At 35.2% G+C, this 24,666-nt stretch overlaps 3 protein-coding genes across 5 annotated transcripts in view; 2 read left to right on the top strand and 1 right to left on the bottom strand.

The window, feature by feature from the left end:
- The window catches only part of LOC135686988 (solute carrier family 15 member 2), a 28,512-nt gene extending 25,585 nt beyond the window's left edge, over positions 1-2,927 (top strand). For all 3 annotated transcript variants that reach the window (XM_065203410.2, XM_065203411.2, XM_065203412.2), the window contains exons 23-24: positions 955-1,062; positions 1,926-2,927. In XM_065203410.2, coding sequence (XP_065059482.2) covers positions 955-1,062; positions 1,926-2,105 — 288 coding nt within the window. In that variant the 3' untranslated portion in view covers positions 2,106-2,927. The remainder of the gene's footprint in view (positions 1-954; positions 1,063-1,925) is intronic.
- A 5,441-nt stretch (positions 2,928-8,368) lies between these two features.
- On the top strand, positions 8,369-10,543 carry LOC135687822 (turripeptide OL11-like). Its single transcript, XM_089114418.1, has 2 exons — positions 8,369-8,550; positions 10,277-10,543. The coding sequence occupies exons 1-2, from the start codon at positions 8,496-8,498 to the stop codon at positions 10,441-10,443; spliced, it is 222 nt and encodes a 73-aa protein (XP_088970544.1). The 5' UTR covers positions 8,369-8,495; the 3' UTR covers positions 10,444-10,543.
- LOC135687821 (tetraspanin-3) lies at positions 10,276-23,844 on the bottom strand. Its single transcript, XM_065204488.2, has 7 exons — positions 23,709-23,844; positions 20,462-20,653; positions 19,849-19,923; positions 15,212-15,313; positions 14,336-14,467; positions 13,415-13,498; positions 10,276-12,907 (listed from the first exon to the last, which is right to left on the bottom strand). Exons 1-7 carry the CDS (start codon positions 23,760-23,762, stop codon positions 12,821-12,823), a joined length of 726 nt encoding a protein of 241 aa, XP_065060560.1. The 5' UTR covers positions 23,763-23,844; the 3' UTR covers positions 10,276-12,820.
- Positions 23,845-24,666: the final 822 nt, after the last annotated feature.

Genomic DNA, 24,666 nt, shown 5'->3' on the forward strand with positions numbered 1-24,666 from the left:
ACATATTGGGTTCGCATCGTCGTTTTTTTCATGCCTATAACTTTGTATCACATTATTACTCATTGCAAGATTCACAGAATCCTGCGAACAGCCTGCGTTTGTCCTATCCTGCGTTTGTCCTATCCTGCGTTTGTCCTATCCTGCGTCTGTCCTATCCTGCGTTTGTCCTATCCTGCGTTTGTCCTATCCTGCGTTTGTCCTATCCTACGTTTCTTTCTTCTTACATACCGTCATTGAGGACCAGTTATTATTGACACCTTTCAAATCCAGCCAACGATGTGGAAGTGTCGAATGAACGTAGTAATGCAGAGCATGGTGTAACCGTGTGAACAGAACTTAAAACTTTTCTATGAACAGAAATATTCGTATCGGATTAGGTCAGGTAATCCTATACACAATCGATACTTTACAGTGTAAAAAGGGCCAATGTTGCTTTAAGAAGAAGTGAAAAGAATGAACGAAGAAATAACTTGTAGTTAGTTCTAGAGAACGTAAATAAAAACTTTCTCATTGAGTCACACGAAATTTGCCATCTTGCCAAATGAGAAGTTACGCTCTTCGCATAGATTAGAGGAAATGATTCAATCATCTAAACTACACGCGAGTGAATGAATGGTTCCGTCTCATTTAAAGTGAGGTGTTGGAACCTCGTTATGCGTTGTAAATTTCTTTAACCCTTCAGTCATACTTAAATTCTTTGCTATAAAAGCTATATTTTTTATTCCAGTGGAAATTACTTGTTTTTGGGGATATGACATTTTTAGCAAAAAGGATGGGATGCAAAAACCCCTCCTGTTAAGCCACGAAACACTTCCTTAAAACCGAATATGTTCTCTAAATACTTTTCTGATCCCTCCTCATTTGCTTCTGCAACGGCTCTTGCAATAGTTTATAACCACTAAGATCCTTCAATCGCAAAATCGTTTTTTTCTAACATTTTGATTTGCTTCTCAGGCTCCACATAGCATGAAATCTGTCTTGCAAGCGTGTTGGCTTTTAACTGTAGCATTTGGCGATTTGCTAGTAGTTATTTTCTCAGAGGCAAAACCAGTCACAGGAGTGGTGAGTCATAGTTCCATTAATTGTTTATGACACACTAAGATAGCTGTATCTTGAATAATGTTGCTTGAAAAGAGCAGGGGTGGATGAGAGAGCTTGCTTGAGAGGCCTTTTGGTATAGATTATATTGTTTGCTACCTCAAATCATTGCCAAAAGAGCTTGGAACACAAGGACCGCGGGTCATATTAAAGATTGAAGATTGAAGGGGCTAGAACGTTTTGGAGGAGGTGGGGGGCCAAACATGCTAAAAACTAAGAGCAGAGCGAATTTTTGGATGGCTTTAAGTATATTTCAAAAACTTTTTGTGGGGCCTAAATCCCCCGTAGACACCCCTCCCCCCCGCTCCCGCGGTCTCTGGACTCCCCAGCTATATGCGTTGTGTGTCCATATTTTTCAATTCTTTTCCCAATTACTCCTTCTTCCGCATTCCCTTCCCCCCTAATTATGATAATTTAGAAAAATATCATAGACGTCGTATGAAGAAACCTATCATAGAATTCACCGAAATTTTTGGCAGGCATTGTAGCTTCCAAAGGTAGTTTTAGGACACAGAAAAGCTATGCTTATCGAGCAGTTTTCTGGTCCTTCCTCTCGATGTGACCACACCTCGCAATTCCCGCGTCTGGATTCACAGAGAGCTGGTGACTCTCTTCATTTTCAGAGAAAGCTTGGTCATGTCAGGGACTCGACCCACGGACCTAATGGCGTGTTTGTTATGAAAACATCAGCCACTAGGTACTGTTCAGAAAAATGTTTTGCGAATATTCTCTTACAGGTAAATTGACGTCCAAGATTTGTGGTGCAAAACTTTGCAAAGTTTTGTTTTTCCCGTATGTTCCAACAACACTTGATACTTTCTTTCTAGGAAAAAGAGATGTTTCTGTACGGCGGATTCATGGGTATTGTCGCCATCATCTTTGGTATTATGTGCACCTTCTACACATACTCTGACTTCAGCGGACGGGAAAAGGAAGAGCCACTTGATGACAAGGCAATTCTGGGTGAAAATGGTATAACTCCAAGCTCATCTACAACAACCTTGTAAGCTGTATCACCTCTGCCAAAGTAACAGGAAGAGACAAAGAACCAGGAAATGTCGTATAGATACTTTATGCTTTCAAATGCTTTCTTTCGCTTCCAAGTAAAACACATTCGTAAAAGTCTATTGCCTTGCTTATAGAATATCAAACCCTCTAGATTGCGAACGTTTCTCCAATAAACACCATATAAAACTGGCACAGATACAGACATAATAGTAGGTTTGGATATAAGTGAAAACTAGACCAAAATGTTAACGGGTGATCCTCTGCGAAGGAATATACCTATGGATGTTTTGTACGAAAGATTTCACAAAGATCCATGGAAATATTTTTATTATATTTCAGCACTTTTGTGACGTCATCAGCGCGTTTGTCCGGGTGACGAGAAATACTCAATCCCATCTTTACCGTCTTTTTCGATTTTAGCAGGGACATCTTTTAGCTGTATATAATCTGAAATCGCTTGATTTTGATGCAGAAATTCATCAATGTTCATTATTTCTATCGAATTCATAGCAATAATAAGAAATCGTATAGGGATCTAGAAAATTGTCCATTTTCTTATTCGTTGTTCTTATTCTTATTCTTATTTCTTATAACTCTGACAATGTAAATTCTTATTGATTCATGATTCTCTATTCTTAGGAATATTTTCAATTTTGTCATCATAAGATATGTAGACCTAGTAAAGATGAATTAGTATATAATTTGATAAATGATCCATGATCACAGAATTTATGCATAAGTATTGTTAAAATTGACTCAGGATTTTCATAAAATGATATATTTTATTGATTATTGTGATTTTATAAACGCTGAGCGTGAAAGTTTTGTACCTTTGCCAATACACCTTCTAGCCTTTATCTCACGTCGATGTAAATGTCGAAGTTAATGTTTCAAGATATTCAACATGTAGTTAATGAGGCCAAGATACGCGCCAAAGGTCTTTGGACTTTAATGAATAACTGTCCATCTTTTCGAGAAAAAGGATATTGACTGTTAATGGTTGAATTTTCATCAAAATTGACAATTTTGGCAAGGTTATAGCCTTACTTTCCGACTGGTTTTTTGGGTGTTCTAAAAACACCCCTTCCATCCAATTATCTATCAAAGATGCCAAAACCATGATTTGATGCCTTTTTCTAGCTTTTCTAGAATAAGAAAGTTGATTTTTAGGGATAAAAATTTTCATCAAAATTGGCAATTTTGGCAAGGCTATAGCCTTACTTTCCGACTGGATTTTTGGGTGTTCTAAAAACACCTCGCTTTCGTCCAATTATCTATCAAAGATGCCAAAATCATGATCTGACGCCTTTTCTCTAGCTTTTCTAGAATAAGAAAGTTGATTTTTAGGGATAAAAATTTTCATCAAAATTGGCAATTTTGGAGAGGCTATAGCCTTACTTTCCGACTGGATTTTTGGGTGTTCTAAAAACACCTCTCTTTCGTCCAATTATCTATCAAAGATGCCAAAATCATGATCTGACGCCTTTTCTCTAGCTTTTCTAGAATAAGAAAGTTGATTTTTAGGGATAAAAATTTTCATCAAAATTGGCAATTTTGGCAAGGCTATAGCCTTTCTTTCCGACTGGATTTTTGGGTGTTCTAAAAACATCTCTCTTTCATCCAATTATCTATCAAAGATACCAAAATCATGATCTGACGCCTTTTTTCTAGCTTTTCTAGAATAGGAAAGTTGATTTTTAGGAATAAAAATTTTCATCAAAATTGACAATTTTGGCAAGGCTATAGCCTTACTTTCCGACTGGATTTTTGGGTGTTCTAAAAACACCTCTCTTTCATCCAATTATCTATCAAAGATACCAAAATCATAATCTGACGCCTTTTTTCTAGCTTTTCTAGAATAGGAAAGTTGATTTTTAGGAATAAAAATTTTCATCAAAATTGACAATTTTGGCAATGCTATAGCCTTACTTTCCGACTGGATTTTCGGGTGTTCTAAAAACACCTCTCTTTCGTCCAATTATCAATCAAAGATGCCAAAATCATGATTTGACGCATTTTTCTAGCTTTTCTAGAATAGGAAAGTTGATTTTTAGGAATAAAAATTTTCATCAAAATTGACAATTTTGGCAAGGCTATAGCCTTACTTTCCGACTGGATTTTTGGGTGTTCTAAAAACACCTCTCTTTCCTCCAATTATCAATCAAAGATGCCAAAATCATGATTTGACGCATTTTTCTAGCTTTTCTAGAATAGGAAAGTTGATTTTTAGGGATAAAAATTTTCATCAAAATTGGCAATTTTGGCAAGGCTATAGCCTTACTTTCCGAATGGATTTTTGGGTGTTCCAAAAACACCTCTCTTTCATCCAATTATCTATCAAAGATACCAAAATCATAATCTGACGCCTTTTTTCTAGCTTTTCTAGAATAGGAAAGTTGATTTTTAGGAATAAAAATTTTCATCAAAATTGACAATTTTGGCAAGGCTATAGCCTTACTTTCCGACTGGATTTTTGGGCCAATTATCAATCAAAGATGCCAAAATCATGATTTGACGCATTTTTCTAGCTTTTCTAGAATAGGAAAGTTGATTTTTAGGAATAAAAATTTTCATCAAAATTGACAATTTTGGCAAGGCTAGCCTTACTTTCCGACTGGATTTTTGGGTGTTCTAAAAACACCTCTCTTTCGTCAAATTATCAATCAAAGATGCCAAAATCATGATCTGACGCCTTTTTCTAGCTTTTCTAGAATAAGAAAGTTGATTTTTAGGAATAAAAATTTTCATCAAAATTGACAATTTTGGCAAGGCTATATATAGCCTTAGTTTTCGACTGGTTTTTCGGGTGTTCTGAAAACACCTCCTTTTCGTTCAATTATCTATCAATCATCCCAAATTTGAAGTTATTTTTCTAGATTCTGAAGAAAAAAGAAAGTTGGCTTTTAGGGATAAACATTTTCATCAAAATTGGCAATTTTGGCATTCGACTGGATTTTGGGTGTTTTAAAGACACCTCTTTCATCCAATTATCTATCAAAGATGCCAAAACCATGATTTGACGCCTTTTTTCTAGCTTTTCTATAATAAGAAAGTTGATTTTTAAGGATAAAAAATTTCATCAAAATTGACAATTTTGGCGAGGCTATAGCCTTAGTTTTCGACTGGTTTTTGGGTGTTCTAAAAACACCTTTCTTTCGTTCAATTATCTATCAAAGATTCCAAAATCATGATCTGACGCCTTTTCTCTAGCTTTTCTAGAATAAGAAAGTTGATTTTTAGGGATAAAAATTTTCATCAAAATTGGCAATTTTGGCAAGGCTATAGCCTTTCTTTCCGACTGGATTTTTGGGTGTTCTAAAAACATCTCTCTTTCATCCAATTATCTATCAAAGATTCCAAAATCATGATCTGACGCCTTTTCTCTAGCTTTTCTAGAATAAGAAAGTTGATTTTTAGGGATAAAAGTTTTCATCAAAATTTACAATTTTGGCAAGGCTATAGCCTTAGTTTTCGACTGGTTTTTTTGGTGTTCTAAAAGCACCTTTTTTCGTCCAATTATCTATCAAAGATGCCAAAATCATGATCTGACGCCTTTTTTCTAGCTTTTCTAGAATAAGAAAGTTGATTTTTAGGAATAAAAATTTTCATGAAAATTAACAATTTTGGCAAGGCTATAGCCTTACTTTCCGACTGGTTTTTTGGGTGTTTTGAAAACACCTCTCTTTCGTCCAATTATCTATCAAAGATGCCAAAACCATGATTTGACGCATTTTTCTAGCTTTACTAGAATAAGAAAGTTGATTTTTAGGGATAAAAATTTTCATCAAAATTGACAATTTTGGCAAGGCTATAGCCTTAGTTTTCGACTGGATTTTTGGGTGTTCTAAAAACACCTCTCTTTCGTCCAATTATCTATCAAAGATGCCAAAATCATGATTTGACGCATTTTTCTAGCTTTTCTAGAATAAGAAAGTTGATTTTTAAGGATAAAAAATTTCATCAAAATTTACAATTTTGGCAAGGCTATAGCCTTAGTTTTCGACTGGTTTTTTGGGTGTTCTAAAAGCACCTTTTTTCGTCCAATTATCTATCAAAGATGCCAAAATCATGATCTGACGCCTTTTTTCTAGCTTTTCTAGAATAAGAAAGTTGATTTTTAGGAATAAAAATTTTCATGAAAATTGACAATTTTGGCAAGGCTATAGCCTTACTTTCCGACTGGTTTTTTGGGTGTTCTGAAAACACCTCTCTTTCGTCCAATTATCTATCAAAGATGCCAAAACCATGATTTGACGCATTTTTCTAGCTTTTCTAGAATAAGAAAGTTGATTTTTAAGGATAAAAATTTTCATCAAAATTGACCATTTTGGCAAGGCTATAGCCTTAGTTTTCGACTGGTTTTTTGGGTGTTCTAAAAACACCTTTCTTTCGTTCAATTATCTATCAAAGATGGCAAAACCATGATTTGATGCGCTTTTCCTCACTTGTTTCAATCTCTTACTTTTTACGTAATAGTAAATGGTTTTTTAGGTCATTAGCTGTGATATTAATTGATCATTTGGAAGTGTTTTTTGACTGGTAAGACCACAATCTTCCTGAAGAAATTATAGTATGACGTTAGTACTATATACCACAATGGGCTTGACAATAGAAAAAGAATTTGTAATGGGATACAGTAGGATCAACTTTGTCATCAAAATTGACAAGTTTAGTTTATGTCGTTTAACTGCTTTGCAAAAGGTTTCTCTGAAAAATATCTACATGTATGAGGACATGAATGGGGACTTAAAGGGTCCCTTCTCTCCACTAGCTTATGGGTCCAGCCTGACCCGACTGGTGCCACCTGGCAGGGTTCCCTAGCTCAGGGCAACTCGGGGGGAGACCGGCAAGGGGGGCGGATGAGCTACGACTCCAGGGGTCAACGGCTTCGGGCAGAAGAACTCCTGGAAAGAGGGTTGATGTCCCTTTAAAAACACCGTATAGGTGGCTCTGGGGGCCCATTTCTACTATTAGCCCCTTAGTTTTATCTATGACCATGACAACAAACCAAAACTCAGATTTTGGGATGGTTGGAGGGTCATGGTAGCCAACCTTCTGATAGAAGATGGTACCTTATGATGAGGTGTCCAATTTACCACAGCTTTACCTGAATCGAATCGCACCCTTTTAAAAAAACCAACTTTAGCCTTATCAAGTTGTTCTTTTAAAAGCATTAAAGATATTTGTGAAATATGTTATTGATGAATTTTTTAGGAAAAGAGAAAACTAGTAGCACAAAAGTCTTTCTGATGTTATAGTACCAGCATACTTCTTAAAAGGTCTGCTTTTTGTAATAATGACAACAACAGCTGATAACGATGCAGATCATCACGTAAAGAACCAAGTTAGTCAGCTGTTTTACGAGCAAAGTGGGAAATAACTTAGAAATAACAAACATAACAAACAGAAAAGCAACTGCAAACATCACAAGAGTTTATTTACGTAGTTTTTCACTTAGTCGTTATCCCTAATGCAGCTGGGGAAACAAGAGAACTCTTTGCTAATGTGATTTTACAAAAACAAAAACTTTAAGCTGAAAACATGTTCTGAAAGGAGATTTTGGTGGTGAGAACAAAGCTATGCTTCAGGGAGATCTTTCTCTGCAAACCCTTGCAACATCAAGTCCCCAACACGACATTGCTATATCCATCTCATTTCTGTTTATTTGCAATGGTGGCGAAAAAGTTATAAATTTCTTAATAGGTGCAAGGCGAACTAGTAGGAAAACGAAAAGGCCAACAAGAAAATGGACGTTTTCTGGAAAACGCTCTCCAATTGGGCTAAGAAATTATGAAGTGCCCTTCCAACTTATTTCTGACCACTAAAGAAATGGACAGAAATACAGTGAAAAATACATTAACATCAAAATATTTGGCATAAAACCAATAAAATATATATTCCTTAAATGGGTATTAATACAACTAAACTAGTAGCAATGTCTAATAGATGGGGATGAAAACAACCTTGGGCAACTACAATCGTTCATTGTCTTGAAAAATTGTAAGTCAGTAACCTTATTTATTTGTTCATAAACCCCCGTCTCAGCATCAGTAAAAGATGGTCTTTGTAAGAGAAGGAAAGGTTATACCAGAGTGTGACATAAATGAAATTGTATCGTTGAAATTGACTCCCAAAGCTCTTTACATAAAGGTGACTTTTGATTTCATCATATGACTTTTCACATATATATTAACCCGGAAACCTGGGACAGGATTGCTAACCCCCCTGGAAAGCCAAAAAGACTTGCTAGCCACTCCCCGTGTTTGGCTTAAAAACTTAGACGCAGGAAAATTTTGTTTTGTGTATGGGAAGTGCAAGTTCGGAAACAGTAAAAGAAGAGATACAGACGAAGCAACAGCAGTACAACAGCAAGGAAATCTTTCAGCGAAATGAAGTACCTTGTCGGTGTGTTACTTATAAGCACATTGGCTTCCTTGTGTTTTGGTGAGTTTTAATCTGCTTCAGACATTTTTATACCGACTGAGCTAGCTTTGTTGGGAAGATAAGAAGCCTGTAGGCCAACGAAGGAAGGGGAGGGGGAGCGCCTAAGAAGTAAAGGAAGTGATATCAAGTTATCTGATTTTTGTTTTGACAAAAAAAGGTTATGAGAGCCTTGAAGGCAAGCAGGGCCGCCGAGAAGTTTCGGAGGTCCGGGCGCAAAACCGAAAGACGAGGCCCCTGCATAAAGAATTTTTGTGGCCACACCCTCCAGATTAGCTCAAATAGCACTTCAGAATATTTCTTGCAGTCGTTTCTTGCAATCGTTTAGAATATTTTTCTATTTTTGGGCATACTTTTGGCACGTTTGAGTAATTCAATTCTCAAAATGGAGTTCGCTTCTTTATAAGGCCCCCTGAACCTCGAGGCCGTAGGGCGATTTGCCCCCCATCCCGGCGGCCCTGGAGGCAAGAAGGGTAAAACAAGAGGCATAACGGAGGCAGCTAGGGCCCTTAGAAATATAGGTGAAACAGGGCCTGTATCTACAGAACTCAAGAAAATCCTATCCTTGGGTGTAAAACATGATAAATGGAAAAACAAGATGCAGAATCGAGAATTCAACTAAGGTGCCTCAAATCATGTATCGCCAATTTTTAAAAGCTATTGGCAAAAAGATGAGTAATAGGACAGAGTTGTCCCAGGCAAGGGGACAGATATTTTTGAACATGTCTCTAACGGTCAGGGATGACATCTTCGATCTTATGGGAGTAATGGTAATTTTTGTATCTGTAAAAATGGCTACAAAACAATGGCGATATCTCATCTGACCTACTTTGTGTCATGTTCTGCCTTTTTAACAACATCATCCACTCGTTGTTAATCTAACAGTTAGTTAACATAATAAAACATTTTTTGTACGGAGACAAAAAGTTGCCATTTAAAGTAAATAAATTCATTCTGGAATCTATTAGGTAACATGACCCACGTTAAAGTCAGCCGAGAACAAAAAACCCAAAATGGATTTATGAATGACAGCTCGAGTAGAAGAGCTCTGTAGATTGTGATTTACAAGAACTCCAGCAAGAAAAAAAAACCTAAGAGTATTTTAAAAGATTGAATTTGGTAAATAATCAATGATACAGATGAAGCAAAACCTTGCTCTAAATACAATCTTTCTGCCTTGTGTATTGACAGTGGGGTTGGTCAATAAAAATGATTTTTCCTAATTTCGATTTTGTATTATATTTGTATCAACATTAAAACACCCACAGCATTATGTTTATGAACTTAAGTTAAGGAAGAAACAAGAAACGTTTTTAAGCTAAAAATTATGCATTTGTAGTTATTTAGTACAAGGGACAAGTTTTTAGCTATCTTTTCTGGTGGGTTTACATTTTAAAGCAAGGTTTATTCACAAAAAAATTCGTAGATACAAAAAATGCAACACCAAGCAACACAACACGTCGAGCACAAACCTCGCATTGATGTGACAGATAGACCAACAACAGCATGGTTAATTGATTAACAAAAGTGACGTAGAAATCTAAGTTTAAGGTGTTCTACAGTCCTTGGGGTGCAATTAAGACCAACATCGCCCCCTCCTATAGCATCTATTTCAATAGCAGTGATATCAATGCTAGTGTAGATGGGGTGCGCAATGATAACAATCCTTCTAAGAATGACGGACCACGCTTCTTTGCGTATAATTGAAATTTTCTTCTGTTCTTCCTAGCTTTACCTAAAGAGACAGTTGGTCACAAATGTGACACTGGTTGTCCGTTTATATACCGACAGGTTTGTGGCAGTGATGGAGTGACATACGACAATCTTTGCCTGTTAAAAATTGCAGCATGCAAAGCGAATGAGAACATTTATGCAGTAAAGGAAGAACCATGCTGACCTGGCATACCCCATCCTTTTTTACCAAAAGACTTTAAAGCTGATAGCATTGCTTTACGAAATATGAATAGTTTATGAAAGCTGAAGTTAAATAATTCTACTCCATTGCCTTCTACTTCATTGTAGTCACAACCTTTTGTACACGGAGGGATGAAGCATACGTGGAGTTTTTCTGTTACATCGCTATTCTTTAGAATGATGCATCGAGGGTTGCAGAAAGCGAACATGAAACTAAAAGGTTTTTATAAGATTTACCACATTAAAGCGGCTAGCGAGAAAGACAACCGAACCGAGGTATTCAAAAATGGCTTAACAAATAGAACAAACATGGTTTTCTCTCTAGCGAAAATTAATTGTTGATAGTGGGGAACAATGATTTTTTTAATATATTACTGCTAAGGCGAAATGGTTTGAGAGAGAGAGTGATGATAAGATATATCCTTAGAATGAATTAGAAATAAATTATCTATCCAGATATCATGCAATATGAAAGATATGGAAAGAGAAGGTTTCCTTTTCTTAAAAAGAAATTCAAAACTTTTCGGTGACAGGCACCACCTCGATGCCCCCCCCCCCCCTCCACAACTTTTTGCAAAAATGGAAACAATTAAGAAAAGAAACCACTTTTCTAAAGCCTGATAGCTTCTTTTTAATCAGTTTTAGCACCCGCACATTTTTTAGACTCCCCATTTTTCTCAACGCACCGCGGTGCCTGGATGATTAGGTTCTTCTGCAGATAGGGCATCCAAAATTGCCTTAAAATTGCCTTTTAAGCAAAACATGGATTTGAGAGGAGCTAAGCTGGAATTTTTAAAAACCTTCATCAATATTTTAAATGTTTACAGTAGCCTTGTTTAGAACGGCCCCAAATATGAACTATGATGTAATGCTTGAAATATGAATCCCGTCAGTTAACACCATAAGAACGCTTTCAATATTTCACCAAAGATAATTCAACATCAATGTTCTTTAAAGTGTTGAGACACTTGTAAGTGCTGTTAAGTGTTGTTTTGTAATCTTCAGGGATATTTGAAAATAGGCACAAATGTTAAATCGATCGAAGGAACATTTTTGCGGTTCTAGAATGTTTCGGAGCATCTTTGAGTGTTTCTGAGATCATTTAAACAGCCCAGAAAACAATGTCACACCAAGTCAAAAGTCAAAAGGAACAGAGTCACAACAGCAGTTTTTAAAATTGTTTTCAGGTACCCGATTTCAGCAAAACTTCAACATAGGTATCTCTCTTAAATTTCCAAACTACAACTGCACTATAGCAAAACAAAAACCACTTGAAATTCCTACTGAAAAACGCAGGTCGTAGATCCGGAGGCAGCGGGCGACAGCATGGTTACGGCTTTGAAACAGGGAATAGAACCTATGATAGCTTCCAATAACAGAAAACAGCAAAAAAGCAGTTCGAGTAACGAGAATCCTGTTACAAGGTGGGAAGAAAAAAGCAACTCAAGCTTTCATGTGATGTAAAGAATGCAATCGATACATGAGTGTGGAAAAACAACACACAAATACATTTACTTAAAAAAACAACTAAAATGAATGAGCTTTATTGATCTGCTAATAATATCCAAAACAATAAATAAATTTTTTATCAACCCCTCTTTTTTCAATTGGACTATAGCTATAACTGAATAATTCGCTTTTTACAAATTAGAGAGAATGGCCTTCACGTAACGGAAACGTGTTTTATGCTACGTAACCGCACTGGCAAAATCCGTACCACACAGTGATGAAATCAAACAATTTCTGGGACTAAGACGCTAAAGCTGTGAAAGTTTCTGCACTTATGTAAATTCTTCCTTGAATGATTCTCAGCTGTCTATTGGTCAACTTTATCAACAGGAAATACAAGTACCCTCTTATTGCCAAGATAAATTTTCTTCTGTTTTGCAAGCAAATTAGCATGGAGGAAAATGGCAGAGACAGAGAAAGTAGGTACGTCATAACGAGAGCTGGGTGGAATTAGATACAACGCAATCATTTCATTTCCTTTTTAAGCCTTTATCCAATAAAGTTTATCGCGTCAAAGAGCAGCGGTAGCTAAGCAAAAAAGTATGCAATTTTGGAAAGGTGAACAGTTAGACTACAAATGAGTCACTGGTTCAGATGCGGTCGTTGGGGTTAATCTTAGGTCTTTGTAAAATTATATGTCACAGCGAAGGAAATAATAGTGTCATTTCAAAAAATTACATTAAATAAATTGCATAAATAGCAATGAAAATGTAAGAGAGGCATCGAAATAAACACTGAAAAGAATCTAGCCCAGCAAGTGACTAACCTACTTATTCAGCTCCCTCGTATCTGTTAACAACAATGTCAAGATTTTGCATAATTTAGTGCCAATCCACGAGAATTCATTCAGTTATACTCGTTGCGGCTCTGCGATTCTCGTGTAGCCAGCTTTTCCAAGCGTAAATATCAGGTAACAGGTTGCGATCATACCAATAGCCTGCAAAGGAAATGCCGTATATTCAGGCAGAGTAGCAGAGTAACAAATCACTGTCACGTCATCAACGATCCAGCCTCTAAGTTAGTCTAAGTCAAGCTTAAAAACCATTAGTTTTATTGGCCAAAAGCTATGGCAAAGGTTACTTAAAGAAATTAAAAAATTCCAATCACTACATATCTTTAAACGAAACATAAAATCTGTAGGAAGTTTGGAGTACAGCCTATAATTGGGTTTTTATACATTTAGGGTTTTCATAATAATTACTTTTTGTATTGTAAAAAAGTTGACTTGAATCAGCTTTAACACACAGCTTAATCTCGTTGCCAGCAGTAAATAAATTGATAACTATTATTCATTATTATTACCATAAAATAATTATTCTTCCTATAACTGGGTGGCAAAATCTAAGCTTTACCATGAGTAAGAAATGACTGAGATTTTAGTGAGAAATATTTAGATTTTAAAAAAAATATGAAAAAATGTAAATATATGTTTGAATTTATGCACCTGGAATATGGCAAATCCAATTCCAACACCGACAATTGCATTCAAACTGCCTTTAACGTAATCTGATAATTTCTTAAAGCATCCCTGAAAAAGAAGATATTGGGATTCAAAGAATACAATATCGTCAAAGAATAGAACAAATTTCCGGGAACACAGCTGGTTTCAAAGAATTCTGGTTTTCGATGAAAGAGACAGAAATTTCACTTCCTCTTTGATGAGGCATTGTAAGGAAGGGCATTAATTGGGGAGCATCGAATTCAAGTAAGAGGAAATTTGAATAGGAAAAACGACAATTTATCAATGAAAGCTGTAGTTTAACGTACTACGGATGTCTACTGCCTATCACAAAGTTGCTTTATACATTCAATAAATACTCCTATATTCTTTTATACTTCAAAATCTCAAATATTAAGGAAAAATAGAATAAAAATGATGAATTTCAGATAAGATATCAGTAAAGATAAGGTGTTGATAAGTTGATGGTTGGAATTCCAACTTTACATTTCGTTCACACATATTAAGAGAGCTGGTGTCCGAAGAAAGCTTCTCTGCATTATAAGAAAGAAGCAGATGTTGTTTGCTGGCTATATACATTTAGACCTCGACATCGAGAAAGCTGCGATGACAGGGAAAATCGAAGGCAAGAGAGATTGTGGCATACAGAGTCTCGCGTATTTTCATAGTCTCAACGACTGGGCGTCCAACGGATTGAGCGGATAGGAGAGAGGATTTGAGGCTCATGGCCAATGCTTGCAACTTGTCTGGCACACAAAAATGTTCATTGTGCAATAGCAAAAAAAGTTTTAAAAGATTCACAAATATAAAAGCAGCCTTTTCTCAAAAAAAATTATTTTCTATAAAGCACAAAGAACAAGTAGTAGTTAAATTATTTGTTTCATAACAAAATAAAATTCATCCAACCTCTTGGTAGACATTTGCAATGAATATGTAACCGCATTCGGAATTCGGATGGCGGCAGCATGATTTTGGAATCTCTCCAGTCGCAGTCACATTCTTCCAGTCATTGGGACCCATTACACCACAACAATGTAACTAGAAAATGTAACAAATTTTGAAGGTATTATAAGGCACTGCAGATCCAAGGGAACGTGGTTCGAGTTCTTGATATGGCAAAACTTTCACTCAAATTGCAGAGAGATGTCAGCTCTCTGTCATTTCAGGCTTAAGAATCGCTAAGTTTGGTCACATTAAGGGGAACGAGTAGGAGACTGCTCGATAAGCACAGCTTCTCAGTGTCCTAAAAACCCCTTTCAGGTGCTAGGTAGTAACAAATACAAATCCAAAGCTATATATTTACTTTTGCATATCCCTTGTTTAGATCTTTGAATTTAAGAAAACTGAAAATGTTAGGAACAAATGCCGTTAATGTGCATGCAACTTTCATAAGTCTTTAAAATAAAGAGGAAATCTAAGATGTATTTATTTTGATCAAAACACTATTTTTACATTCATTCCAGTTAAGGTCAACTTTCGAAATTTGGTACTTTTGATGATTAAAGCAACTATAGAGTTTTCTTGAATCTTGAAATCATCGGGCAATGATTGTAAACAGATTATAGATGAAAATGTGAAAAGAACAAGAGCAAGTACTGATCCTTGTGGAACATAAGGAATAAGAAATGACACTGTATATAAATTTTAGCTCATCTACTTGTTGTCGTCTCTTTGAATATTAGAAAATCCAGAGCAAGGCAGAAATTAGCGGAGCAAACAAATTAAAACTTTACTTAAAAACAGTTACTAATCATTGGCATGGTTTCACGTAAATCCACTCACCTCTGACTGCATTTTATTGAAAGCATCTCTGATGAATGTTTCATCTTTTAGGGGATATTTATGCAATGAATTGGTAAGATCTTGTTTTACACTGTTTGAAATCTATGCAGAAAATAGACAAATGGTGTGATTGACATGATCAAGAATATGAGGCTGTGGTGTGAACAAAAACGTCAAAAAGTACCTTTTTGCTTTAAAAATTGAAAAAATCAATATAAAATGTCAAACAATTTATGGATAAGAAATTAGCAGAAACTTAATTCTTTCCAGATGGCTTGAATTCTACAATTCCATCCATTACAAAGTTAGGATAATTTTAAAACATTGCGATTTATTATCCTTTTTATAAATTCTAACAGCTTTTATAGGAAACTTGGTTGTGGTCAATGGTAATGGCAATTTGCAATTACTGTAGGTTAGGTTCTAGCAGTAATTTCACAGTTATAGATAAATTTCTAACACTGGTCATGATTTTGAATCTTTTTGTTGTCTAAATAGTGCAAGAAAAACCAAAATACAATTTACTTGGTACATGTATTTTAATTCTTATACTATAAGGTGATTCAATTTTTATTAATTGGCAGTTTCAAATAAATTTTCAACAAATAGAAAATAATATGTAACACAATAGTTATAGCTAAGATGACTTTTGTGTTTGGTCACATTTTCTAATAGCAAAGTGCAATTCTGATAGATGGATAATTATTTATAATTGGATAAAAACTTAACAATTCAAAATAGCTTTTTTAGATTTGAAGTTCTGAAATTTTCACAGATTTTCATTACTTACCACATTTTAGTTACCATTTTTCATTGTTTTATGTTACATTTTTAGATAATTTTGCCAAGTTGTGAGCATTTTCAAAATAAATCACAAATAGTTATGGTGAATGCTGTGAAAAAATGAGTCTGCTTAAAATAGCATAAAAAGCCCTTAAAATACGACAAAAATATATTATCCAAATCCTGTTTGGTACGATTTTATCCAAAGACTTTCAATTATAAAAAGTACCCAGCATCATAGGAGATAAGCTTGTTACTTTGGAAAGTCTACATTATCAACTTAGATTGCCTAAATTTTTCATGTAATTTACAGTGTTAGGAAATGGAAGAATAGAAAGCTCATCAAAACATTGTTAGATATTTATCCCTGGTGGCTTATGTTACGCTTTAAAAATATTGGGCAGGAATGAACAAAATTTGATATGATGTGAAAAAAGGCCTGCTTTTATATTTTGCAATCTTGTGTACAATGACAGGATAAAATGTATTCAACAGATGCTGTATAACTTAACATTAAGGCTTCCACAAGCTGCCTTAAATTCTAGATAAATATATAACATCCATCACAAATGTTCACAGTTGGCAAAAACCTGCCTTAAAGGGCCACTCCAGCCCAAAAAATTTTTCTGAGATTTTTGCATAAATTGGTAGTTAGTCGAGAAAAAGAAGCTATCGTGAAATTTCTTTTCGAAAAGCTTAACTCGTTTTCCAGATATAGACGCTCAAAGTTGAGAATCACCGTAAAAGTACGACAAAATTTTTTTCGGAAAAAGTACCTTGTGACGTATGAAGGGACCATTGTTTCAACATTCGGCGCTATTGTTATACGTTCGCACTGAAATTCGCACGACTCGGTAGAGGCTCGGAAGAGGCGATTCATGTCGGAATCTCGGTTGTCGTTTTATTTATTTTCCTACATGGCGATTGATGTTCAGCGGAGGCTTCCAGCCAACATGGACTAGTAATTCGACAAATCAAAGATGGAAGCTTCAACCTGAACGCATACCCTCATCTTGGCAACGCAGCAAGCTTTTTGATATGGAATGCTTCACGAATTTTCAGATGTGAATGGATTTCTGACCGAAGGCATTTCTTATCGTCGTGTCATCTCAGGAATTTCCAGGTAGCTGAATAACAATTGATGTCTCACCGCATTAGAAGAAGAACCCCATTCAGAAGATGGAAACTTTCCCGTAAGTCACAATTTATCCTTATTATCATTTTACTATGTTGAATTTTAGGCGAAACTGCAGGGTGTAGAGGTTTGGAGGGGGTTTGGGGATGGTGTGACACGCACCCCCTAAGCAACGCAATTTGCCGGGCTTTGAGAAAAACTTCGTACTCTAAATACAAGTTTTCTAACAGTCTTGTGAACTGTCCCCCAAATAGTCAGAAATGTGGTTATATGAAAAGTACAACAGGGGCTCTCAAGCAAAATGTCACATAAAATAGTACCAAAAGTAGAAGTTTGCTACTTTTTTGTACCAATAAAGGGGCCTGAGCCTCCTAGCACTACATCCCTGCCAATGATCTGTGCACTACACCTTTGCCCGAGGTATAGATGTGTAAAATTTCCCAGGGTTTGTCTGATGTTTCCCTGAACCCTTTTTCTTCATGTTCTAACATGTTCTGCCTTCAATTTTGGAGTTCTGCCTATTTCATCATAGAATTGATGCACAATTTCAAAATTTTGCCAGATCAATATCCAGGGCAAAAGATCTACTACCCCAAAGAAAAAACATGGAATTTACATCCTTGGTTTTGGAAAAAAGATGTGTCATATCCTCATTCTAATGTTTTAAAGGCAGAATTGTTTATATTTGTTAAAATTACCTTTGCTATTCTAGCATTGATTCACATAAGCATGGCCTATATCATTTAAATTCATCTTTGTGTTACTACAAGTTAATATCCTTAGATGCTATTTGCTATAGTAACAGTTGTTGACCTTTCACCCCTAAATTTCTCTTTGATCCTTTTAAATATCTATACTCTGAATGCCCCTGAGTGTCCAAGTTTCTTTGATCATTTTATGTTTTAATATGACTCAAAAGTAAATTTCACTGGTATGTTAGTATTTATCCCTGTCAACCTTATTATTCTAGGCATAAAAAAGGTAACAAACACTTTTATGGATCAATAGAAAGGATCTTGCCAAAAATGCTAGATGAAGGTTGGAGATTACATGCATTCTGTTATCTGGCTACTGGCTTTGTGGGAGTGATAACTTGCCCCTCTCTTCCATGCAAGAGTTACCACAAAGACCTCAACACATTATTCTGTTTTTGTATTAACATTTTTACAAAGGAGACTATTTTTAAAATTATCAAAATTTTATATATAATTTGGTCATATCTATATAATGTTTGCAAATCCACTGCTATTATTCAAAACTAGTAACAACATATAGGTATTTTCTAGAAATTTTGCAATAGATTATTGTTTCATGATACTTTTATAAGAACATTTCTCATGTGCAATAGAAATTACAAATTTCTAGATAGTTCACTGGCCTGATTGTATAGATATTTGAATATATAATTCAATGTAGCCAAGTATTTAAATACATCAAACATGTATTTATTATTCATAAATATAGCAGGTTGAAATTCTGACAGCTTAAAGGAGCTGACAAGGCCCCTGTAATAGCTTAAAGGTTAAATACAAAAATTATATTTACACAAGTATATTGAAAAAGTTGAATTATTAATATAATCTCAAATCCCTTTTTTGTTTGTATAAAAACAAATTTATAATTTTTGAAAAAGTTGTTTGACTCATGACTAATGGTAGGTTTTTAGTCTTGTCTTGAAAGTTTGTATACTTTCTTGTCCATGCCCTAGATTTTCCTGGTTCATTTCTAATAAGTCATAGTCATGTTGATATGAAGCTCTTTATCCTAATGAATATGTTGTATCAATTCATACAGCTTTCATTCCCGGTATACTGGTTTTGTTTTGGTCTTTCCTCTCGAATTAATTGCGCGATGGTTTTTTAGCTGTTGCACTAAAGGAAGAGCTGATGAAAAAGCGCGAATCTTCGTTTTAAAATCAGGGAACTGGCCTGCCAATATAAATTGCTTCATAAGCAACATTCCACGAAAGTCTGTCAACATCCTCATGTCTCTGTCTCGCTGGCCTACTTTGACAATTTGACTTCTCTGTCAGAAAGATTCGTGCGATAAAAAACTTCCATATTCGATCAGAATATCAAGATTGATGAGCGATACTTCTCTCTTTATATCGATTCCAGATAAAAGTCTGGCCTTCTAACAAACATGCCACTGCTAGGCCCTGTCTGCCATTTCGCTACGTTCTCGTTGACCCTTTGGACAGCCGATGATACTTGCCGCGAACTTACCGAGGCCGAAAATGCCTGTGACGTCAATCCGAAGATCTCCGATAACACGGTTGAAAAACAATTCAACTCAATGACCATTTTACAAACGCTAATAACTACAAAACGGTTAGAGATATGAAAAAAATATTAACAGATTCGTTTTCAGGAGGTCTGATTACATCGTGTTCTGAAATAAAAATTTTGGGCTGGAGTGGCCCTTTAAATTCTTGATCATGTCATGGAAAAACTTGACAAGTGATTCCTTTACAAGAAAATTGAATGCAATATTTCAGAGAGATCTGATTAGGGATTTTTTTGGCTTCAAAATCATTTTTGAAAAGAAATACAGAAAAAGAAAATAAGATCTTACAATTTTTAAATAATTTTTGAGTTCTTAAATTCAGCCAGTAGCAACAAAGAACATACCTCAAAAGCAAAAAATGATGTGCATTATGGCATTGTATACTACATTTGATAATTATCATACTGGCAAATATATATTAAAATCACTATACCCTGTTTCGGTAACTGTAACCAAGACATCCTGCCAATATTTCGAGAATAATAATCATGAGGAGAAATGTGAAGAACTGAAAAAGAAAAAGATCATTCAACATAAGAACTGAACTTATCAACAACTTTTCAAGATAAGTACTAAATTATCATTCTATACACAAGAAATGTAAAAAGCATAAACAAATAACATATCAGCTTTGATTTTATTAATATATAGCTCTAGAAATCAGCTTCTTATAATGCACAGATGCAGCTGCAACATTGATATTTTTATATAATGTTAGCAAAAATATCTTAATAATAATTAACAGCATTGGTCATTTAAAAAAAAGATAAAGATTTATTCAATTTGCAAAGGAACTGCACAGACAGTCTAGTAGCAAAGACAAGTTTAAATATCATTGCTTGAGTGTTTATGGATGTGGATTTTTCTATATCAATTTTGAAACGTTGACTGATGATTGCATTAGGCACGAAACACAGAATAAGAACTTGGAACCGTTCTGTTCAAGACGCCAAAAACAGCCCTGGCAATATGAAATTCTTTAGCATGCTGTTAATCACATATAAACATAAGGGGACAGTAAACAATAAAATACAATATCAAGTTACCACTCCAAGGCAGCATCTGTTACTTCTTCCTGTTCCATAAAGACCAATGATGGCAGCAACAAAAAATATAATGGATAATCCAAGAATAATTGCTGCTGGTACAATTGCATACAAATCAACAGCCACTCTTGTGTAGCTGCTCCAGTTTTTTACGAAGAAAACTGCAAGGTAGACAAGCAAAGCAGCAAAGCCCTGAAAGGAAATTAATATTTACCATCATAACAGTTTTCTGATAATCTCACTAAAGGTGAGACTCAAAGTAGCAACTAAGAACCCTTCTGTTCAAAGACTGGAAATTTTGTTGCAATATATTACCCGGGCACACATCTGTGCGCTTTTGCATATTGGCCACACAAAAACCCCTAGATAATAACAATATGATTATCTAATTAAAAAAGAGCTAAGAATGCATAATTTCAGGCAAACAGTCTAAAATTTTCAAAGTAAACTTGTCCATGCAAGAAACAAAGTTTCCAGTCTGGTCTGTTCTATACACTAAAATCTCTATAAATAAGATAGCAAATTTTTCTTTATACTTTCTGGTAAACACCTCCAATCTACCTAAAGATGAAGGCTTAAGATAAAGCTTTCTATCAAATATTTTCATTGGTATTTCAGAATACAGAAAATCCATTGCTAGATAAATTTTTGAGATTTAAAAAATAGTATAACGCAGGCCTTTTCAGGCAAAAAAAATTTGCAAGGGCAATAAACTGCCGCACTTGGATCAGCTTACCTGGGCAATCACCCGCCCAACGCTATTTGTTAAACGAAGTTTTTTAGAACCTGAGGGGAGATTAGGGTATTATCTAACCACAACTGCCTAACCTGCCAAACAGTTTGTAGCCAAAATATTTGATGTAAAAATATAAAATGTCAACAATGAGGAAATGATGCTTTGTTTTCATTAACAACTTGACCCTTCATTCAGGAATACCATAACTTAGGGACGGAAGAAAAGAAAATACGTCAAGTTTGAATTCAATGAATTCAATTCTTAAGATTTAACATTTGCATAACAAAACAGTTTATAAAGGAAATTAAAAAAAATCAAACCTTTGAAATTCAAACAAAGTTTACCGAATCAACAAAAAGTTTACAATTTAAGAGATTATTGAATTTACTCAAGCTAGTATGTACTTTTAAAACTGCATAGCACTGTACTTTTTAGTGACGATTAATTTTTGCTTTGAAAGATCATTTTCTTTTTATAAAGCTGGAAAATTGGTATTTCTTATGATTTTTATAGCCATGCTTTTGTTTATGTTCTTAGAGTTAGCTTCTTTTTACTTGAAAATATATTGTCTGGCAAGGATTCAAACTTTTTACATCACACTTCCCTCAGAAAGGACCTTTATAAACTCTAGTCAAACAGAAAGGACCATCGTAAACTTTTTACACTTTTTGTATGGAAAAACTTTTTACACACCACAAAAGCTCCACTCATTGAGCAGACAACAAATGTGGAAATGGACCAACATTTTAGATTCTGGCGACTCAATCAATGTCACCTACTTGGATATAAATAAAGCATTTGATACAGTTCCTCTCGAGCGTCTATTAGTTAAATTGTCCTCATGGAATAGTGGGGAAGACACTAAAGTGGATTAAATCATTTCTGACATCTAGAAAACAAAGAGTAGTTGTGAACTGAGAGGTCTCAGACCGGTCAGATGTCACTAATGGAGTGCCCTAAGGGAACATCCTTGGATTGATTCTGTTTCTTTGCTATAAAAACGATCTTCCGCCAGTTATTCAGAATAAGGCAAAAGTGTTTGCTGATGACATTAAAACCTACTCTGAAGCTGACAGTATTGAGGATAGCAGAAATCTCCAAAAAGATCTTGATCAAATCAGTGATTGGAGTAAGAGGTGGAATGTTACGTTCCATCTGCAAAAGGGCAAAATATTGCGAATTGGGAAGAAAAATCCCTTATTTGATTATTGCATGACAGATTCTGATGGCAATGAAATAATATTAGAGGTTGTAGATCAAGAAAAAGACCTTGGTGTGACCCTAGACAAGGAGTTAACTTTTAGAAAACATGCTGATCTGACTGTCTCCAAGGCTAATCGAATTACGGGTCTCATAAGACAATCATTTACATACATTGATGAAAGGTTTTTTTCAATGTTGTTCAAAACACTGGTAAGACTGATACATGAATATAACAACACAATCTGTCATCCACACTTTAAATCTATTGATGCCAAAATTGAATCTGTGCAAAGACGAGCTACAAAAATGATCCATGGAACAAAGAACCTAAGTTATCCCGAACGCCTTAAATCTGTGGATTTATCAATTCTAGCATTTTGACGCTTAAGAGGAGATATGATTAAAGTATACAAATATCTAGATGGAAAGTATGATGTTGACACCACATGAGTTATTCATGCATAGATCAAAGAGAATTTCACAACACATGTGGACATCAATTGAAACTGGTAAAATCTGGTTCAAGGTTAAACAATCGGAAGAACTTTTTCACAGAGAGATGGATCAGTACCTGGAATAGCATTGGGAAGAACAGAAATTAAAACTGGAATTTTTTGTTTAAAGATTTATTTCTTTTGTTTTGCTGTTAAAAATCAAGAACTGAGGTGGCCCAACTGCAGAAGGACGTGTCTGGAGATTGTCTGGAGTAGTTCTTGAAATTCTAAGTTACAAGAAAATAAATGTTCCCTCGAAGTTCCTTCACTATTTTTGAAATTTCAAAGTTCCTGGGTTTTTATCTCCAATTTGTAGGTCCTACATGGTTTTTCCACAACCTATCTATACCGCTGCTCTTGAGCCACCTCCAGATTGATGAAAAAAATAGTATTTTTAATAGATTAATGAACAAGCGCAGCAGCGCTTACAACATTAAAATTTATATGATATGATATAATACTTTTTGAACGCAAGTGAGATTTTATATTTTATATCGTTTATATAAGGTAACGATGTCCTAAAATGTTATGGGCGTGTCGCCTATTAATAAATAATGGTTATATTATAAAACGCTAATCAATTGCTTAAACAATTCTCGGTCTTCGAAGAAATCCTATTTTTACTTTTTATAGCTTCACATTGCATTGATCGTCGAATGCTGAGAAAGTCCTGTGGCAAATGATTCATTCTTCATGCCATGACGAAAGATTGGTTGTTTGCTGTGGGAACTTGCGCGGTGAAGACACCATCTAGCATGGTACCAAAATTTTAATCTATCCCCTCATAAAGTAGTAAATCAAAGTGTAAACTTACAAGATAAACAAGGTTGTAGAAGTACAGGAATGCCTTCCCACAAGGTGTCGACATAGTTTGGTTCTAACTAATGCACAACAAGATGCTTCTCGCTCTCTTACTCAACTGTTGCTGCTGTTGAAGAAGGGGCCAGCCTCCTTTCCGAACCGAAATAATAACAATAAAATTAAAACTTTCCGAACTTTAAGGGAAAACTGAAAGGTGGGTTCAATTCTATAAGAACACTCAGATAAATACCAAGCACTAGTGGAAAGCCACCTGAGATATGGAAACTTGAGGTGGGGCCATTTGCCTGTAAAAAAACTGCTCACTGCAGAAGATACAAGATAGGGCATTTTACTTTATTGAATCCGCTCCTATTAGGGATCAGATACTGTAGAAATTATCTAGTGTACCAACACCAAAACTATCTGCTGGTTAAGAGATTTAATGTTAAAGTGCCAAGAGAACACTAAAGGAAACACAACAGTTGTATCCAATCCTTCTTCATTGTACACCTCGATACTGATTAGAAAAACAGGATATCAATTTTTCGTCAAAGATTTTTTATAAATAAATTTAAAATGCATATGCAGATTAATAAATGTCGTTAAGCTGTTTGTTTAGACCGATGAATAGCTTGAGTCAGCCCATGATTAGCCTGAGTCAGCCCAACACGCCGTTAACCAAATTTATTATGGGTACCTACACAAACATTAACTACGCAAGCAACGATATGAATAAACAAGAAGAAAAAACAAACATCTATGCGAAAAGCATGTGCTGCAGTGCTATATTAAACGCGCTGGCATGAATGAAAAATCCCAACAGATACCATCCGCACGACTAAACGTTGAGATGGTTATCGCATATGACCGAGCCATAATGGTGCACAAGATTCTTGAGGAAATGTGTCTAGATAATCCTAATGAAAAGTTAAGTGAGGAAAAATCAGGTCTCAAAAAATGAAACTCGTAGA

Source organism: Rhopilema esculentum, chromosome 20 (genome assembly GCF_057945365.1).
Source record: "Rhopilema esculentum isolate cy_ngs chromosome 20, ASM5794536v1, whole genome shotgun sequence".
Lineage (NCBI taxonomy): Eukaryota > Metazoa > Cnidaria > Scyphozoa > Rhizostomeae > Rhizostomatidae > Rhopilema > Rhopilema esculentum.